The sequence below is a fragment of the Styela clava genome, chromosome 4 (genome assembly GCF_964204865.1).
Source record: "Styela clava chromosome 4, kaStyClav1.hap1.2, whole genome shotgun sequence".
Lineage (NCBI taxonomy): Eukaryota > Metazoa > Chordata > Ascidiacea > Stolidobranchia > Styelidae > Styela > Styela clava.
In genome coordinates this window covers 8,873,045-8,888,643 of record NC_135253.1, presented here as the reverse complement: position 1 = coordinate 8,888,643, position 15,599 = coordinate 8,873,045, and the positions used below count along the sequence as shown (strand labels likewise).

Below are 15,599 nucleotides of genomic sequence, written 5' to 3'. Positions count from 1 at the left end.
AGTCTCAATAACAGGTCTAAAGAAGTACACGTTTTAAGAGCTTCAAATAACGCCAACAAAAATGCGATGTGAAAATACTGTCCAAATTCTATTTTTTTTTCAAATAAAAGGCAGTCTTGCTCGTAATGCTATAGGTAGGCTACTCTATTTGGCATTGGGACATACCAGATTAATTGAAGGTTGAGTGAGTTTGTTTTTCACCAAACGTGTCTGTCAAGAATTTCATTCCGCGCCAGACAGCTTTTTTTTAAAATCATAAAAATTTCACATCACATTTCTGTTTGGGTTATTACTTTTCGATCTTTAGATCGGTAAGTATGTTGATAGGTATTTGTCTGTTAGATGCACGCGATATCTCACGAAGGCGTGGTCGAATCTGCTCCAAATTTGCATGTGCATTCATCATATCTCGGACCAGAAGCCTATTGATTTTGGATGAATTATGTCGTATAATTAGTGAGTTATTAATTAATTAGTGATGGGACACGCGGTGTCACTATAAAGTCATAAATCAAAACCGCAGTTTCGATTGATAAGACTTCGGCCTCCGACCGATATTCTCGTTAAGAAGTATTGCATTAATTTTCACATCACATCGTTGCCACCATTTAATTGAAGCTATGGACAGCCAGCTATTGCCATTGTGATGTGCATTTGTCCTATCTCACTCATTTTGTTACACTCTCATTTCGTATAGACTCGACTACCGATGCCACAACTTGGTAGATATAATTTTGCAAAGGAATGATTTGGAAATTAAAAGCTTACAACCCATTCTTCAAAGCCTATTTATTTAGACTGACAATTAGATTATAATAATACAGTCTGAGAAACAATATGCTTGCATGATGGAATTTTGGAATAAATTTATGGTGACATAATCTATATATCAAAGCTTTCTATAATATATTTGCTGCTAGGATGATGCAACGACCTCCAACTGGATGGCGAGGTATTCTTTTTTATTATAATATATGGCTCGTTCATGTATCAGTGTATACATTAGGTAAAACTAATAAAAGTAACCTATAAATTAAAAATTCATTATTTCATGAAATTTATTTACTTTACTTCATTTCAAGTCCTTGTTTGATTATTTGAATTATATTTAAAATGCAAATAATAAATGGCAGATTATTGCCGAATCATTGAATCAATAAGTATAGGCTATTAAAGAATTAATAATATGAATGAATTCACCAAAAAGAATTTAGAGTTTGAAATATCTGAATCATAGAATATGCTTGGAGTCTAATTGCTGATTGGTGGTGTATGTCAAAATAAAATTGACTTTTTTGGAGATTTTTTCAATGTGTAATACTTCAGGTTTTCTGTCCACATAATATATTCCATGATTTTTTGCAACATATTATTAAATTTTGTATCATTGATAAATTTTTGTATGGCATTCGACTACAAATTTTTCCATACTTCATATTTGGTACTCTTTGTCTATCAAATGAGTTTTTGATAATCCTGTTTTATGTTCTTTTAGTATATACCGTAGTTCCTAACGATACTTATACCCCAACTACAGTAAAATTTCTTGTTTTAACCTTTAGTATATCTATTCTTTTTATCAACAAGAATGATTTAAAAGCGGAACAGGTCATTAGTAGACTTCGATCCACTTATATCGTTCTTTTTTTTCTAGGAGGGCCAAACATGCCTGATTGGGCATACAAACCAGAGTCAGCACCCGGAAGCAGACAAGTTCAATTATGGCATTTTATTCTAGAATTATTGCAAGATGAACAATATCAGGTAAAAACTCTGAAGTTATATGTTTTATCTTAGCTCGACTTGGCTCTTCAAGATTAAAATAACTTTAGTTGTACAACGTAAAGTCACCTTAAAGACCTTGCTTCAACCTAAATCCTAATTTTTGCGTGGTGGATAGTAAACTGTAATTTAAATTGAACAAGAACAAGCATTTGTAAATATTAGTATTCAAACTGAAATGTGAAGAAAAATATATTTATTTCATTCAAATTCAAATAAAACTGTTTTATCTGGATGAGATATTTGTTCTAAGCCATTGCTTCTCTTCTTTCACTTAACGTTATGAACTATTGTTAATAATTTTTTTTAATAAACTTCAGGATGTGATTGCATGGCAAGGAGAATATGGTGAATTCGTTATTAAAGACCCAGACGAGGTTGCAAAATTGTGGGGAATACGAAAATGCAAACCACATATGAATTATGATAAACTGAGTAGAGCATTGAGGTGAGATTTGATTCCTTGAGATATATGTATTATATTCGCTTTTATTAGTAAGAGTCATGATTGGATTGATCCACACATTAGTCTAGTCTAAGAAGACGGACCAGACAAGTAAATCTGAATTGTGTTTGATTTTTTTTTGTTTTTATATAATGTATTAAATTATTATTGTTTTGTAGCTAAAGTCGTACCCCAAATAGTTATACTCCAAAATCATATCTACCCCAAAATCATACCAACTGCCAGTCAATATCACACAATTGATATTGAAACTAGCGGCATGCTTCTACATTACTACTACATTATTCTGTGTAAAAAATAAAAGTCAATGGCCCATGTTGTTGCGCATATCATTGTCAATGTTTTGAATGGGAATAACCTGATTTTTAAAAATGCTTGTTTCAAAATATATTACATTCTTACAGCCCATGTTTCAGAATGTATTTTAATAAACTTTTCTAGTCCTTAGTGGACCAATCTTTTCACAATTTCTGATTTAATCTTCATAATGGGTCATATATGGTCATTTTCACAAGCAGTAGCATGAGCGGTTCAGATATATTCATGGAAGCGTATTAGTATCACTGACTTATATATATAGGTGGATAATTTGCCTAATCTATGACATAAATAATGCTTTCGTATCTTGTTGTTATTTTAGTCTGGGATTAGTAGAAAGAAATTGATTAGGAAATCATATTCTCTCTCAGAAATTGGCCATTTTCAGTCTTCCAATTAACATACATAGAATAATGCATGCGTTGTTAATGTTCAGGGCGTTTCTCTGGCAGCTTGTATAGAAAACACATTTAATTACTATTGGCATCTGTCATTGTGTGGCATAAAACATGATATGCCGATACCATTTCTTATATTCACGTTGGCCAAGGCTTTGTATAATTTGTTTCTTATTCATATGTTATTGATAAACAAAATTTATTTTTTATTTGGTGGAATCATCATTTAACAATTCAAAACTCAGCGCATTGCTCAAATAGATCCTTATTTTTTTTACCAAACATATATATATAGAGCTTCATAAAGAATCTACTATTAATTGGATTATAAAATGTGATAAACTGTTAAACACATCTTATATAAGCAAATTCACATCCTCAAAATAGTAATTTTGATTATCTAAATTGTTATTATAATTTAGCCATTTGATGAAGGTAGTAGTTTAGTTCTTTACTTTTGATTTTCATTTCGCAATTACTCTTTGTATGCCCTCCCCTAGACATAAGAGAAAGTCACAATTAACATTCCACTGTGTGCTTTTCTCTTAAAACTTTGATAAGAAGATTGCATTTGAGAGTTTAATGTTTACTTTTGATTTATTATCTCCTATATCTTTATAGGTTATATGCCAATGTTCAACTCATTGTTGTTTTTAGAATAAAACTACTAATTTCAAATTATTTTGAATACAAACTATTTTTTGTCTATCTAAAAGAAGGCAGATTTCAAAAGTATCCCTTGAATTTTTCGCTCAGAACAATCATGATATAAATTTACACTTTTTTTTATAGTTTTTAATCAGATGAAGTTGAACAGTGCTTTCTAGCTGTCTCAGGTGTATGAGGATTTAATGAGCACCTAAAAGATTTTTATACTTAATTTGTATCACCAAACTGGTTAAAATATTGATAAGATCATTTGTTGATCTATCCTAATTCCTAATAGATATTGACTTGCTAAATGGTTGTGAAATTGTAATATGGGACAAAGTCTAATTTTGAATATTGACGAGGATTTCTAGAATGTTGAGATTTTAGGGATGAACATTTACAATTTATATTCAATGTGGGTTGTAATGACATATCTATAAGCAGTATTTCATAACATATTGATTTTCTTCTATTCGGATTTGTATTTCATTTCAGGTATTATTACAACAAGAGAATTCTGTACAAAACTAAAGGGAAGAGATTTACATATCAATTTAATTTCCGTGAACTGGCTGCTCCCATAGGACTGACACCTCCCTTGCCTCCCAACCATCAAGTATGTACTTCCGATTTATTTAATAATGAATTCTATTCCAGGTTCTAAACACCAATATTTGAAAGATGCTTCTTATGTCATATTTCTGAATGTTTTTATCAATGTACATATAGTTCAAGGGTATTTAATATTCAAATGATCTGTAATTTTTATTCAGTTCATCTCTGATTCTAAAAGTATTGTGGATATGTACTCAAAAGTGTTACAAAATAAAATGTTTTTGTTTCAATAATTTCTTAGATATTGCAATGAAAAAAAATTCATTGGTTAATAAACTAGAATATTTTGGTTTAAAATGATTTGGTTTGGTTTAATATTGCTCTATGCTATTTGAATATTTAAAAAAATATTTTTTTGGAGTTCACTACCTAACTATGCTATTTAAGTATATTGTTAGCCTTTGATGGAAGTTTAGAAATATTTATTGTCTCTTAAAGAAAACCTTTTGACATGAATTTTATGGTAAAATAGGCCGTGATGCTTATCTTCTTACTCATTACAACACATATAAAGTGCTCTTAATGTTTTATTCAGCAGTCCGAATTATTCTTTGAAGTGATTTGTATAAATGTTAGTCTGGGACTTTCCATACATTGTCTGGTGGAAACTATTCATGTTACAATAGTTCATGTATGCGCAAAAGTTAAAATCTTGAATTAGCTTATATTGTAAGTTGGCAATATAATTTTTTAACATGTAATAGGCTGTATAGTATTTTCAAATTTTGAGCACTTCTGGGCCTGAAAAAACAATAAAATACAAGTGTAGGACTGAATCAATACTGAAAGAATATTTGTAAAATGTCCACATGTCTATAAATTTCTTTTCTGAAATTATTGTTTTTATAATATTTAAAATAGCTTTATATGGATTGTAGTACTATTTTGGCAATCTCCGACAATAGTCTGTATACATTATCTATCATTACAAACAGGCATATTGAAGGCTGAACTTCAAAGATTGAATATTTCAAAAGTGTTCATATTATGAGAATTTGGATATGATTAAAGTCAATCCTACTCAGTGTTGCGAATTGGTTAGAATTAATTACACGGAATGTTTTTTGAAAATGTGTGTGTAGTTCATCAGATTTAACTTATCTCTGATGTTGCTAAACAAATGATAAACTTATAATAAACACATCAAAATTCAGATTATCAAAACAAGGTTTTACCTAGATAAAAATTGCTGTGTTTTATTATATGGTTGAGTTTTAAAAAAGTACTTTTTAAATGGATTTATTATTTACAACACATTAGTGTGTCATGTCATGATATATCTTTTGGGAACTACTGTAGTGGTTTACAAAACTGTTACAATTCCCAGAGAAGGAGCGTTTTTTATTTCACTCATTTTAATTTCTGCTCTATAATTATTGACAGCTCTCTTGGCATTTTAATTATCAAATAGGTGACCATGAACTGTTTGATAAATTTGAATATTCTGACCTAGTCGTTTTTATTGTCAGTGTACATGACATAGGCCATATTTATGACTCCACGACTTCATTAAATCCTAATTACCATTTGTTTGTTTGCATTTTATTTTGAATGTATGATGATAATTACCTCCCGCAATGCTGATGTTTCTGATTCATTTCTTTGTTTACCAGATGTCACCTTCTGCTGCTGCCGCCATATCGGCAAACATGTTTGGTCGACAACATCATCCACTGCTGCTCAATCATACACAGGTACAAAAAATATTTTTATATTATTTAGGGTTTAAATTGGAATAGAAAATTGCTGCTTGCTTTGCTTTGTCGGCATTCCCTTTGGGAAAAATATGAAAATCCTATATCCTACCAAAAATACAGATTTTAATATCAAAATTTTTTCATAATTCACCTCAAATTTTGCTTGTTTTTCTATAATTGCAGGCCATACATTTGCATGACATTAATTAAGTATACCGTATTTATTCAATTATAACGCGCACTCGTGTATAACGCGCACCTTTAAATTTTGAATGAAAATTGGTATAAAATTCTTTTTTTTATTTTTTCTCTACTAACTACTGGTAAGCACATAAGGTAACAACTCACAGCATGAACAAAAATTTATTAAAAGCACACAGTAATTCAAAACTCTTCAAAATCGGATTCAGTCTCTGATTCACCAAACAACTGTTCGATTTCTGTTTGGGTTTCTTCTAAATCTTAAGGCAACTTTTGTGCAATTTTTGTTTTCTGGCGTAGTGCAAGTCCATGCCTTCTCATAAATTTTTGTGCCCAACCATTAGATGCTTTAAAGGTTGAATCTTTGCAAATCTTTTGTGCACGGAGTCTAATATGGAGCGAAGTGACGATGTACCCACTAGATCTTTGATCAACTATCCAATCATAAAGCTCCTTCTCCAACTCTGGGTACCGGGCTTGTCTCCCTCGCCGCGCTTTCTTTGTTTTGTTCATATCTTTTAGAACAACTTTCTGCTTTCTCCAATCTCTGACATTTGTCTCTGGTACATTGAATTCTCTAGAAGCTTTTCTATTTCCATGAGTTTCCGCATAATCAACAACCTCCAGTTTGAATGGAGCCCTATATGCAGAACGTTTTTGTCTTGCCATAATAGATAATGGCTACAGTACAGTACGATAATGGCAAATAAATATTCTCAACGCAGCGGGAATGTCAAACGCATGCTGAGCTGTCGCATGTGCGTGTGCTTGCACGAAATCGAACGCTTGCACGGATGTCAAACGCACGCTGAGCTGTCGCATGTGCGTGTGCTTGCTCGAAATCGTCCTGCATTGGAATGTGCATGCGCGAGCGCACGCACGTTTCAGATGTTTAAAACCACATTTTCAATACCGCATTTCTCAGACCTCGTGTATAACGCGCAGCATTGATTTTTGCCTCAAATTCAGTTCAAAATTTTGCGCGTTATAATCGAATAAATACGGTAGTTGTTTTAACATTTGGTCGGTATTTTACTGATGTAGTGACAGTCATCCAACCTTCATGTTCATGTTCATATATGATCATTACTCTCTTGTGATTACAAAATAGTATCTTATGTTGCAACTCTAAATTGATAATAAACAGCCCATCTCCTCCTTTTCTATTAATATCATATATCATAGTAAATTATGTTGTTTATCACATCACTTGCTCTTATTTATCTCCCAACATATATTTATTTTCCATGTATATTTTTTAGAATTCTTTAAGAGCACCAACGCTGCTTGCTGCAAGTCCAGTCAAATGTGACTCAAATGAAAATGTATTTAGTTCTTTGCAAGAATCACCACTTGTTTCCCCAATTATTCATCCAATATCACAGAAAACAGGTGGGATGTTACAGTAATTGATAGATTATTGGAAAAACTTGTAAGATTGTCAAATGTTACTGTAGGCTGTAGCCATAGTGAATTAGACCAGTATTTTAAACTATAGTAGCTCTTTCTAACCTAGCAGTGTTGCTTGTGCAGAGGCTTGTTCAGGACAAAAGGCCTAGAAAAACGTCACATAAAACAAAGAATTTGGGCCTCGTAACAAGATCATAGTCCATTTTCAAATTATTCCCTACCTTGAGTTCACCATGATATAATATCTCATCTATAAAATAATTCCCATACTAATTTATGCAAAAAGAGATGTATTTTAGTACTAGCGAATAGCGATATCATTGTGTGATATATTTTAGTAGCAGCTGCTCGTTTGTTGCGTGGATCTGTCAGTGATGGAAGCGAAGAATCATTGCCCACCTCAGAAGCAGATTCTGAAAATGGCAATCTATCTCGCCATGCTGCACCAATCAGTCCTCTTGTAGGACCTATCGGTTTAAGAAAATATCATTGTCATCCTTCTGTTATACCAGGACATTTCAGGCACAGGATGATGCCGGCCTCTATTCTGAGCAGTATGTACGCAGCTCAAGGTGGGTTGTATTGTTTATGTAGAAGGGTATAATATGTTGTACTAGTTCAGGTTCAACTTTATGGATGAGTCACAGAGTACCTACAGTATTGCTTTTCCAAAGTTTTCTTCGATACTTAATACCTATGTTTAGAAAAGCAATAAATAAGATTTGGGATTTTTGAACTCTGTTATTGAAACTTGCTTATGCTTACCTAGTTGGGAAGATCATATCTAAAAATCATTCTAAAATTCTTTCTAAATATTTTATACTTTGTATAATATTTATTGGATCAATTACGCAACTAAAATATGATGTGTGCCACGCATTGATCAGTGGAATTCCATTCTGTCTTCTATATTTACTTGGTAACGCAATTTTAAATATATCTATTTTTTGGAAACATCTGTTTAAACAACATTTTGTTTGAAATTACCGTAATTACTTGGACATTGCTAATATGAAGTTAAACAGCTGCAAAAAGCTAATATAAAATCAATTTTTTGTTAAAATTTTCAAGGTAAAATGTGGTGAATTTTTCAATGCAATGTAGCATTTATTTTCAATGGCAACACTTGAAAACATTATCATTGGGAACACTCATAAGGATTCATTCTACTTTTCACAGGGAGCCCTGGACTCTATCCAGGTGGTTTACCACCAGCTTTATCAGGAAACCCACACACACCAGGCAGTTTTAGGCTGCCATTGAATTTGTATCCTGGGTCACTGCCAACCACCCCTACATATCTAGGATACACTCCAAGTCCGTCCTTTTCTCCTGGTTTCAGTCCCGCCCAAACTGCCAGCCCAGGATTTCACAATGGAGGAAGGAAAGGACCTTTCTTTTCTTTCGATGTTGATGATATCAAAGCTTATCACAGGTATATTATACAATTTATTTCATTTTTTTTTTGAAGAGTTTAGATTCTGCTTGGATAATGAATATGGGTTTGTACTACATCAAATTTGAAACAATGTATCTGAACATTGCCTTGGCCAGTTATGGCTTTGATTTTTCACTAAAGTTGTTGAAGTATTGTATTATTGGCTTACTTGGGCAACCCAAGCCAATCGTATGGCTTATAGTTGTTGTTAAAGCATTTGGGCCTGTGCATCACATAGGCACTTGTTTAAAATATCAAGTCAAATTCTTTCACAATAATGGTAAATACATTTGTTGCTAATATGATGCACAGGCCCAAATGCTTTAACAACAACTATAAGCCATACGATTGGCTTGGGTTGCCAAATAAGCCAATAGCCTAATACAATAATTTCTAACTAATCTGTTTCCATTTTCAGCCATGAACCTCAGGGACGCACAAATCCAGGCACATCTTCCCACTCTTCTCAGGCAACTGGATCTAATGGTGCAACAACAAACAATGTGTCAAACGGATTTTTGACTCCTAACACACCTTCCACTCCTCACACCCCTTCCATGCTTTTATCTCCTCTGAGAAAACATGAGATAAATATGAACGAAGGATTGGCACATAATGCTATGATCAAGTTGCAGAAACCTCCTTTGACAAGAAAAAGAAGGTATTGAAATTTGTCATGGCTGTTCCTCTGCCTACATCAAGAACAACAAATGCATTAGTGGGGTATTTTGAATGGCAATGGCTGTCTGTGCTCTCTCAGTTAGTTTGCGGAATATTGCAAATCTTTGATTGAGGCCTCAATGATTTAAAGTTATGCTATTACTTAAATTGTGATTTAGAATATTTGAATGTATTCGGATGAATGGAATCTGAATGTCAATGTTTTTGAATTTTTAGACAGTAAAAAAATGAAATAGACCTAATAATGTCTATAATCTATAATTTTATATTTATAAATTAATTCCAGTCCCATTTTAAATAATTTGATGATTTATTATGTAGCTACATAATGCAAATTCTAATTTATATAAAACCCAAAACTATTTTTTGTATCTCAACAACTAACAATCATATAACTTGTTATTTAGTAATGTTGGTGATGGGGGATGCACACCGAAGCAGATAAAATCAGAGAGATTATTAAGTGGTGAAGAGACTCCTACTGCGATAATACAATCAGAAAATGTTCCAGATAATAATAGTGATGATCATCAAGATTCCTCAGAATTATCTCAGCTAAGCACAGATGCAAACGATTATGTTCCAAGCGACGAAGAAAAAATCGATGTCGAGACAGTTTCAAACTGCGATGAATCGTCTAATTCCTCTTTTTCTGAGTCTGAAACACCGAAGCATGATGCTGAAGGAGCCATAAAAAGTTCAGAATCAGTTCCATCACCACCACCCCGTACAATGGAAAGTAGTTATCGCAGTGTTTCATCTGAATCCACTAGATTGGCTCCTCCAAAACTTAGGTTTAAGGTAATCTAAGTCTTTTGATACTGAAAATATAGACGCTTGTAGAAGTTTTTAAATGAGTTCTACTTTTAATGTAACAGAGAAATGTATCTATGAATTCATTCAGGTATTCCAACTTCTGCACTTTTGCATGATATTTCTACTTTAGGTTAAGGGCTCGGGACCTTGCTTTGAGCTAACCTATCCAGAAGAAATGTAGTACATACAATTCATGTTCAAGTCATACTACATGTACTGTAAAATAGGTTTAAATTATAATGAAGAGAAGTTGATTGTGTGCTGTGTGTCATAATTATGGTATTAGTATGCCAAATTATTTGGGTACCGACATCCCTAATCAAAAATATGTATTTTGAGTAGTGATTAGTAGTGAATATATACTGTTCTGGACTTTTTTTGCTTGAATTTGTGACAGTGAAATCATTATTTTGTTAATTGTGAATTGGACAATTTACATTGGCAATAGGTATATGTTTGTGTTTTCCAGTTGAATGGCAACTACTGAAACCTATCATCAACTAAATTACGACGATGCACTGCACACTGAGATGATAAGATTGTATATCATTCTAATATTTATCTTTTAATGCACAGGGTAAACTATCTGAAGATCTCGATGTCAGTGAACATTTTGGTAATTCATTATCACTCAATTCACCATCACATTTGACTAAAAATCATTCTAAAGAGTCAAGTTCATTTTTCAACTTCGGGTCGACAGGCAACTCAGGTATGGATTATATATGTGATGTTGAGTAAATATCAATTTGATTTTTAGTTCAATGTAATTTTAAAGTGTGTATTAACCACAAGTTGATTGTTGACAACACTTTCATCTGTGATATGATTGATGAATTTATTTTTAACAATACAAGAGTGATTTTTGAAACAATGTTAATTTTGTGGTATAGTTTTTTTGACAATGTATTACTTCCATAATTGATATTAGTTACTCCAATGCAATTCCAGCAACCTATTCCTTTTTTGTATGATTTCTGTAGCATTATACTGTTTCAGAGCAATCTTTTAGTTTTCTCTGTTTAGTTTCAATAGTATTTAAGGTCTTGAATTTATCTTTGCAATTATCAGCCTTTGCTCCACCAGCTCCGATACGACCGCTAGCAGGATATCATTTATCTCCTGAACCATTGAATATGAAAAAGAAAAAGGCTCGCTCCGGTCACAGCATTCGAGACATTCTTGGGACCGGTTCAAGCGACGAAGATGAAAAAATTGATAAAAATAATGCACCTTCCAAACGAGATTCTGAAGAAAGGAATGTCTCTTCTGATACTTCCTTAAAAATGGAAGAAGATTTACTTGAGGAAAATGGACAAGACCACAAGAACTCTTCAGACTCATCTATGTTCAAAGCATCGGAGGAAGATGTGTCTGTGAATGTGGAAGACGAAGAACAACTATGGGATTAGATTGGAAGTCAACAACAGGCCATTTTTAAGATATTTGATGATACATGGTAATATTGCCAGTCAATTGTAATTCACGCATCAGTTTTAGACTTGCTGAAGTTCTTTACTGGAATTCCAAAGGGGCCTAATGCTGCTGCAAATTAGTTCAATGTCTTCATACATCTGTACAGCAAATGAACTTGAGTTTGGAAGCTTTTTTACTTTTTTATTATTCTCCACCCTACCTATTTTATGTTTCATAGTACAGTTTGAATTTTTACCCTCTCTGTGGTCCACTTCATAATTCAGAATTATACGATGAAGATACAATGGTATGTTTAAATGTGAGTTAAGGAATTGTCAAAAATTTAAATTTGCTCGGAAAAGGGCTATTTAGTTAAAAATGATGCAAAAACTAACTCCTCAAATAATTTACTCGGTTTTTCATGATTTCACGTCAGCTCTATTCATCTCAAAAATTCAACTATATTTCTAGCAATGAAATATGTAAAATGATCACTGTATGTTACTAAGTCTGAGACTACAAAATAAACTTTGATTGTCAAAATTTATTTAGTCTTAATAAGTCTTTATTCAGCTGCAAATATTCGAACAGTCTGTTTCAAGAAAAGTTTTGTCTTGCTTGACAGCAAGTTAATTTGATATTTCCAAATTTGCAGTTACACTTAGTTAAATCTCCGAAAACCTCTAAATTGATTACTATTTATCTATGGTTTAATATCAATTATTGACTGGTATTAGGTAATAATAATAAGCATAGGGATAATCCTAAACAAATTCACTTGTTAAAATAACTGGAGTGTATTCTGTATTTTCAGGTATCCTGCAATATCAATTGCAAAATTATAGCATTGCTGTAATGAAAATTTTTGCCCATATTGTGGCAGCTTCCAAGGCTTTTTTGATTCAATTTCCTATAGGAAGCTATTTCTTGGATTCCGCCCATTGTCATGAATTTTTTCAAGAGCAATGCAGATGATGTAGTTGTACTACCTATAATCGGATCAGTATCTGTATTGTTGCATAGTAAGGATTGAGTTGAACAGTATTTTCAATCTCATTATCTATATTTCTCCTGAACAATGCTTCGAACAAGTAGGTACTGTATGGCGTAGTATGAACTTCAATGACAGGAACTTCTCTGTCAACTTAAATCAATTAATTAGCCCTTGGTTTAGATGTTGGTGAGCGTTAATTTATAGGTTAACAAGACTTTTCATGGTATATCTATAGGCCTATCCAGCAAAGCATATGCTAAATTGTTACTACATACCTAGCTTATTTTGAAGTGGATGAACTAGATCAAGATTTCTTATTTGCTGATGAATTACACTTTTACCTGCCAAAATTAGTACTAATGTTTTTATTGTTCATTTTACTATTATTCTATTTACTTATTGTTATTATTAATACCTTTTTCTTATATTCAATTGTAGCATATTTCTTTTTATTCGACGACATTATTAATATGATAATGGTGATGCCAATTTTTTGTGCCTAAACCTTACTAATCCAGTTTTTGTATGTACAAAGTATGTAGTGCCATGTTAGATTCATCGCAACACAATCCCCACCACAGACAAATTTTATATTCTCCCATCTTATGTTTTGCGTGATGATTCATTTTCTTCGACATTCAACGCAGTTATTATGGGATGACTTGGTCTGTGATTAATGTATTTCGAAAATAATTGTTCAATATTACAGCACTAAAGGTTTTAAAGATTTTATCTGGTATGGAATTGCTGAACATAAGTCTTTGTTTTACTTTTTTCTCAGTATATTTTCTGTATGATAAACAAGTTCAAATCTGATTTTTACCGCTCTTCTGTTATATACTCTGTGAGATCACCAGTTTAATTTATACTTGACAAGATAGCTTCGTTTGTTGCATATGGATTGTCTGACTCTGTAATAAGCATGCATTTTATTTTGAATTTCTCCAAAAGTTATCGATTCATTTTATCGATGTTTTTCGAAAATATTCAGGTTTCTATGTAACTACAAAACATCACATATATTTTTTGCAATAACAATTTGCTTTGCTATAGTTCTGACCAGAATTTCCGATCTTGGACCACATGTTTTATTACCGGGCATCTATCAATAAACGATACAGAGCAGAGTGAAAAGACAGTTCTTATCCTTGTTCGCTTTTTTGTCTTGTATGATGCTGGAGAAGATCAAGTTCTATTCACAAATAGCATTGAGATTCTACATATTACTCTGATTTGGTTGAGTATAAAATATCATACATAAAATGACACACATGTTATTTCGACCAGAATGACAATGATTATTATTTTTGTATTCTACCGTCTGGAATTAATAAAATAGGTTATTTCAGTATACTGATGTGTTCCTATTTAGCATTCTAGAATCCTGCTTCAAATTAAAAATTCAGATCTAGAATACTGATTTTTCTGAAGATTTTGAGATATGATCCCAATCCCAAATAATTTCAATGTGGTATTCTTGTTTATCACTGTTGTGCAATTACATAATAAATTAGAACCCATATTTTGGATTACTTCTGTAAACAATAAATAAGAACTTGGATAAATATATCTTTCATTTACTACAGCATGATAATGTGCCAAAAGTTCAAGTATTTTGTGGTGGATCTTATTTTCTATTTTCATAGCTATTCTTTATTTTAAATATAGCAGACTATAGTTTCAGCTTTTGAACCAGTATAATTTGAGTTTCAATCTTTGCGTAGGAAAAGTGTTTGGAAAGTATTTTCATTGCTCTCTTCCATATTGTGTGAGTCTTCTTATGCTGTTATTGTTTTTTGATACCAGTAGTTCTAAATTTGCTAGCCTGTCACGTTCTTCTGTATTTTTTACCCTTTTGTTTAAATTGTTCCTATCTTTCAATTGTATAAACCCTAGTAACCTTTTTTTCTGGTGGCTGCTTGTATCGAATTCATCATTTATCAAACTCCTTGCAAATGCCAAAAAATGTCTTTTTGAAAGAAATTTTGCATTATTTTTTCATCATTTTTCCTCATATTTCTGAGTAATTTCTTCGTTTTACCATGTTCAGCTTCTTATGGTCTGAAGCAAAGCTTGATTCACAGATTTGATTCTTAGATCCATCACCATATTTATCAGTATAGCATAGGTACGTGACAATGAAAAAATTCCAGGAAAACTTTTATATTTTATTCCAAGTTCGATTTGATTCTAAAATAATCAATTATGGGTTTTAAATTTTCCTGTTCAATTTAATGTAGAAAACTTTTACTTATGAAATATCCATCAATCCAATTAAAGGCCATATATTGCTCTGGAGTTTCGAAATTTTGTAATCAGTCAGGATATAACATTTGGTGTAGTATGGAACTCTTATCGATGTGCTGGTACCAATTTGTAAACATCAATTAGCTGATATGACATGGTATTTCTGCTAACCACTTAATGTGTCATTTTGTAAAACTATGAAATGTTGAAACTATTGTGTGTGCTTTTTGATACGGTTTTATGTGTATTTTGAGTAGTTTTAAAACAAAACAATATTTGTACGGTTTTAAAACCAAGAAACCTGAAGCAGTATTTTCAGTCTTTGGAGTCAAACTTGGAGCATGTACCAAATTTTTAAGTATTCCACTTGTTAATGAAATATTTTGCCTAATAAAAACTGCTTGTAATATGTTGTTTTGAGTGAATAGCTAGGTCATTGCCTGTAGCCGCCGTACTTTCCAACTTTTCA

General features: G+C 32.2%; 1 protein-coding gene across 2 annotated transcripts; it reads left to right on the top strand.

The window, feature by feature from the left end:
- Nucleotides 1–763: 763 nt before the first annotated feature.
- On the top strand, nucleotides 764–15,539 carry LOC120327302 (uncharacterized). Of its 2 annotated transcripts, none has more exons than XM_039393759.2 (12): nucleotides 764–952; nucleotides 1,655–1,764; nucleotides 2,103–2,230; nucleotides 4,111–4,231; nucleotides 5,844–5,924; nucleotides 7,391–7,520; nucleotides 7,880–8,110; nucleotides 8,718–8,973; nucleotides 9,395–9,637; nucleotides 10,065–10,458; nucleotides 11,050–11,185; nucleotides 11,545–15,539. In XM_039393759.2, the coding sequence occupies exons 1-12, from the start codon at nucleotides 922–924 to the stop codon at nucleotides 11,883–11,885; spliced, it is 2,202 nt and encodes a 733-aa protein (XP_039249693.2). In that variant the 5' UTR covers nucleotides 764–921; the 3' UTR covers nucleotides 11,886–15,539. The 2 variants fall into 2 exon arrangements, with proteins under 2 accessions (XP_039249693.2, XP_039249692.2); XM_039393758.2 differs by having other exon boundaries at nucleotides 7,877–8,110.
- The last annotated feature ends 60 nt before the right edge of the window (nucleotides 15,540–15,599 follow it).